This window comes from Octopus bimaculoides, chromosome 7 (assembly GCF_001194135.2).
Source record: "Octopus bimaculoides isolate UCB-OBI-ISO-001 chromosome 7, ASM119413v2, whole genome shotgun sequence".
NCBI classification, from domain to species: Eukaryota; Metazoa; Mollusca; class Cephalopoda; order Octopoda; family Octopodidae; genus Octopus; species Octopus bimaculoides.
The window spans coordinates 75,360,520-75,366,080 of record NC_068987.1 but is presented as its reverse complement, the minus strand read 5'-3'; the positions used below and the strand labels follow the sequence as shown (position 1 = coordinate 75,366,080).

Here is a 5,561-nt window from a genome sequence, read left to right as displayed (position 1 = left end):
TGTATGCATGTATGTATGTATGTTTGTATATAAGGAGTGTCTTTGCATTTTCTCTCCTACCATTTTACAATTGGAGAGGGTTGGTTTGTGTCCGAGAGAAAGAATACTGGCCTTAAAATTAGTTCCGAGGTCCAAATGTTCGACTAGACCTTTCAAGGCCCCAAAGGGACCGACCGCAGTCCACCGACTGAAACAAGAATATAATGGTTCCTAATTTGGGTTCAAGTTAATCAATATTGAGGGGAAGCATTAGTCGATACCATCGACCCTAGTACTTGATCGGTACTGAATTTCATCAACCCAAAAGTTTGAAAGACAATGTTGACCTCGGCGAGATTTGAACCCAGAATATAAAGGGTCGAAAAAATACTGCAAGAGACTTCTTCCGATATTCTAACGATTCTACGGATCTACCTGAAGACTACCAGTGATCCTGTAGATGACATGTTAAAAAAGGTTTTGTAAAGCAATACGCTTGAGTGGTTTCTCATTATTATTCTTTACGCAGACGCGATAACTGAGAATATTTTAATGAATAGTCTTTGTAGAATAAACCAAGGAGAGTACGCTTAAGTATTCTAGATATTCTATTACAGTGTTGATGCCTAAACGTTTGCATCCAGTTCACCTGGAAAATTAACGATTTAACTCCTCATACGAATAGGAAAGGAAAATCCAGTTTAAATGTATAGTAAATTGCAATTTATAAACAAGTAGATTTGTGGATCTTTTAGATAAAAAAAAACTTAGTCTTTATTTTGTGATTTGAGAAGCCATACTTAATTCTTGTCTTTTCCCAAACTTGTGAAAGAAACTGAGCTTTGTATCGCAGCTTAATAGAGTGTTTGTCAAATATACAACATAACAGTAAAGTGGCAGAAGCTATGAGGGCGACGGCAAAAATGTCATAGTTCTTTCTGTTCCAAGTTCAAATGCAGCCAAATATAATTTCGCCTTTTGGTCTTCACGTATCGATAAAATAAAAGTACCACTCAACTATTAGGGTCTATAAAAGCACGAAATACAAAGACTCCGTTATCTTAAGAAGTAACCAATACATGTTCGTGATGCATCTTGATATTGTGGTGATTCCTTGGTAGCTTGATATTTCATTTATGCAACTCAGTTTCATATATAATATGAATTTTACAGTTGGCGCCTTGTCATTTAGCCCAGTGTCTCTCTAATTTCAACGTGCTTCGTACTGAAACTCTCACGCTAACAGACACCCAAACACGCACACGTGGCAAAAACAAAAAAAAACTACTTTTAGAGAATTTGAAAAGATTTGATAATATACCTTCTTCAGTTAAAGTCGAACTTTCAGATTCAAATGGGAGACACTCATAAAGTATTTCCTGCATAATGATGCCTACTGAATAGACATCACCTTTCTGTGAGCCTCGTGCTGGCATCGAAGATCTGAGATGTTCTGGAGCTCGCCATAGCAGTTCTGAAATTACAACATTTTGATTTAGACAAAAAACTTTTCATGCTGTTGTAACTCAGTAAACTTCAACATAGCACTTAAAAATTGTAATGAAATTATCTGATATATCTGAGACAAAGATGAACTGAATAAAAACAAGCTTAAAACGTTTCTATTTTCTGCTTCACTAGTAACAAATTATGGAGAATAATAATATTGAGTAAGAGAAAATTGGGAATTAGAATTGTTATTGTTGTCCAGTCTCCGAGTCAGCTCTGGTGGAGCCTTCTTCTGACTCGAATAGCTAGACGCAATCCATACAACTGTTTTTCACATTATTCCATGCCTCCTGTCAGCTGAGGACCACACTACATACTCCAGCATGTAATGAGGGATCGTATAAAGTGTAGTGTTACAGTCTGTACGTTTCACTATAAACACTATGCAGTCTACCTTCTTTTCTTTGCGTTCGCATATTCTAACGATGTCGACACAGCGGTGGGCAAAGAGCATTTGGTCCGAGTGCACAGATGCTTTTGCTTTTCAAACGCATTGGCGGCAGAATGAAGCGAAATAATTACAAGTAATTGACCTCAAATCGAGAACTCGGAAACATTACTAACGTATTATGTTCGAGATTACACACACACACACACACATACACACACACACACACACACACATATATATATATATATATATATATATATATATATATATATATATATATATATATATATATTCTCATTCTCATTACTGCTTGTACTGACTAACGTTTCGTTCTGAAGCTTGCGTATATTGAGTTCTACACTAGGTTATTTGTCGTGCAATGCCTAAACAAGATCATATATATATATATATATATATATCAACTAATAAAGAATTTAATCGTCGGCGAAACACTTACGAAAAATCCATAGAAATACAATTAAAGGTATGAGATAAAACACGAACTGACATGAAATGTTTATTTTTTTATAATGATGGTCATATTTATTGGCTATCAGGAGTTGTCATGGCCGTGTGATTAAGAATTTCGCTTCTAAGTTTGATGCCATTTAGCAGTGCCTCGGGAACGTATCTTCTAGCATAGCCCAAGGTTAAACAATGCCTTGTGAGAAAAATTATATAACAGAGACTGTGCAAAACCTTATTGTTCTATATATGTTTGGCTGTGTGTGTATGTGTGTGTGTGTGGCAGAAATATGTACAAATCGGCGGGAAAATTATGGATAAAGCAGCTACATCGAGCAAAAAAGACTAACTTTTGTATTCCTCACTGAACTTTGGAGGGGAGATATTCTGTTTATAGAGCTGACCAAGTCCATAGTCAGAGACCTTTAATACGAAGCGTCCATCAATAACACAGTTGGAAGAGGTTAACCGTCCGTGCGACTTTATATCGGAATCGTGCAGAAAGATCATTCCCTTAATGAAAAAACAAAAAGAAAAAAAACATTATTCGGTATCGAAATTTTTGTAGCTCTAATTAAGGGAACTGTTGTGTCAGTGATCAGGCCGCAATTTGAGCAACGAAAGTTAGATGCAAAATTTGAAGAAATTGGGTTGAGAATGATAAACCATGATCAAGCTACTAACCAGCATAGATGCTGTCTAGGAAGTATTTGATAAGAATACAAAAAAAAATCGCTAAAGCATTCATCTGCTGAACTAAATATTTTGTTAGCAACAGAGCATAAGTTTCTGAAAGTGTAATTAAAGAGCATATTGGTGGTTCAAATATTACAGCAAAACTGGATTTTTGCCAACAGACAATGGCAAAAATTGCCAATACCTGTGAATCTTTAGCGATCATTTATCTTTTACTTGTTTCAGTCATTGGATTACAGCCATGCTGTAATCCAATGACTGAAACGCCTCGAATATTTGCAATTAAAAAATGTCTAGTTCTTATTCTATAGGTCGCTTTTGCCGAACCACTAAGTAAACGTAAACAAAGCAATTCCTGTTGCCAAGCGGTAGGGAGACAAACACACACATACACACACATACACACACACACATACACACACACATACACACACACACATACACACACACACATATATACATACACACATACACACACACACTCACAAACACATACAACGAGCTTCCACACAATTTTTACCTACCAAATTCAGTCACAGGGCTTTAGTCGTCTCACAATGCTTTGAGCACTTGTAGAAGATATTTGCTCGAAGTGCCACGCAATCAGCATTTTCTGATGGAATAATTTTCAACATTTGGGCAAAAGTGAATCACCATAATCGTTGAATTTGTGGTGGGGAAAATAACCTTCAAAATGTCTAGCAACGTGAATAAACCTATCCAACCATCAATGTTTACTTCATTCTCAGAAATTCACTAAAAATCGCTCTCTTCTTTTAAAAAAAAAAATGCAACAGCTTGTGGTTAATGTTGCAGAATTTCCTCATATCTAAACAAAGATTGTTCAATCTTGTAGATAGTATCTTCTTTCGTTAAACTGGAGCTCTCTGCCACTTCGATTTGAATGGACGTGCGGTGCTTTTTGAAAGACGCTTTTTCCAGACAAGTAATTCTATAGAGCCAGCTGGACCAATTGCTTGATCACCCATTTCGTCCGATCAGACATTATTGGACTATTTTTATGGAATCGTGTAAGCAGTTGCATACTCATCGAAGCCACGTTATTTAGGTGAGCTGAGAATCAGGACCTTAGACACATTCCATAAAATCACTGAACTGCTACAACAGAATGTCTTTGCCTATTTGGAAGAACTGGTTCGCAAAATGTGTCAAGAAACATGGAAGCCATGTTGGATGTATAGCATAAAATCTGTAAAAAAATTTACTACGGTGTAATTCTGTCAAATGCACGTCCAAATTTATTAACGCTTAAAGTTGTACAAGAACTTCTTTAAATATCTTGTCTATTAAATAAAACCGTGTTGAACTTACCTTCACAAGATCTTTGATGAAAGAAATACGCAAATCTTGATCCAATGTGACTGTTTCGTTAGCAAAAAGATCCTATTGCAATTGAGAAAGATAGTGAGTAAGGGTCTTTTTATATATAATCATAAACAACTGAGATTATATATATATAAATGTATTTCGTTGCTATAAATAACAGAGAAGTTTCTTCGGTCGGTGTGTTAAAGATTATCATTGATTCCTGCTATTAAGGCTGATCAAAGCGTAGTTCTCAACTAGTTTCTTTAAGTTAAAGATTGCGATTATCTTCAATTTCATTCTGTATCAATAATTTCTAGCCTTAATTCTAATGCTAGAAATATAGATAATTAAATTATAGCATTAATTTGAGTTAAAGAGTCGATACTTCGTATAGTATTAAAAACGATGGGCAACTTCTTTGTAAAAATGACGTCAACTGTATAGTTTTAGATTAAATGTATGCTGTCAGCGAACGGCATCAGCAAGCAACGATCTTTTACAATCCCGACTAGAACACTGATATTTCACTTTGCTTTCAAGAACTTCCATTTTCACTTCTCTTTTCTATTCAGTTAGTTATTTCTGAGGTTATCACTAAGGTGATCGGGGAATATTGTACCAGTTTTTAGTTTCCCCTTTCTAGGCTGCAAGCTCAGGCACCATCACGGTAGACTTTGCATCTGCTTTTGCTTGTTGAATGATCATTTGATTACAGTCTTTATCCAACTAAATCTAAGCTTTGTACCTAAAAAAAAAAACGACCTAAGGGGCGAGCCATTTTCAAAAAATAAAATCAAATCTCCCTCAAATCACTTTACTGTTCTAAAAAAGAAAGGCCATATTAGATACTTTAATCTTGGACCGAACTTGTACGCAACAACATCAGAAATATAACTTACATGAAGACTGCCTTTGTTACAGTATTCATTCAATATTAACACTGCACTTTTTTCAATACAGGCGCCAACAAAATGAACCAGGTTTTGGTGGTGTGTTCGGCGAATCTGAGCAAGTAGATAGTAAAATATATTTAACTAAAACTGTAATTACAGAAATATTCTTCAATGAAATTCAAGTATTTTTCATTAGATTATTAATGATCTTCAGGTCTTGTGCCAAAATTTGAAACAATTATGAATAACATTCTGCTAAACTAAAATATTTATAGATAAAATTGCAATATAATTCGTCT

The 5,561-nt window shown here is 35.2% G+C and overlaps 1 protein-coding gene across 1 annotated transcript in view; it reads right to left on the bottom strand.

Annotated features, from left to right (window-relative positions):
* LOC106878135 (atrial natriuretic peptide receptor 1) overlaps positions 1 to 5,561 on the bottom strand; it is a 205,032-nt gene that overhangs the window by 185,243 nt on the left and 14,228 nt on the right. The window contains exons 5-8 of the mRNA XM_052969445.1: positions 5,269 to 5,373; positions 4,373 to 4,444; positions 2,695 to 2,857; positions 1,301 to 1,453 (exon numbers count right to left, since the gene is read on the bottom strand). Coding sequence (XP_052825405.1) covers positions 1,301 to 1,453; positions 2,695 to 2,857; positions 4,373 to 4,444; positions 5,269 to 5,373 — 493 coding nt within the window. The remainder of the gene's footprint in view (positions 1 to 1,300; positions 1,454 to 2,694; positions 2,858 to 4,372; positions 4,445 to 5,268; positions 5,374 to 5,561) is intronic.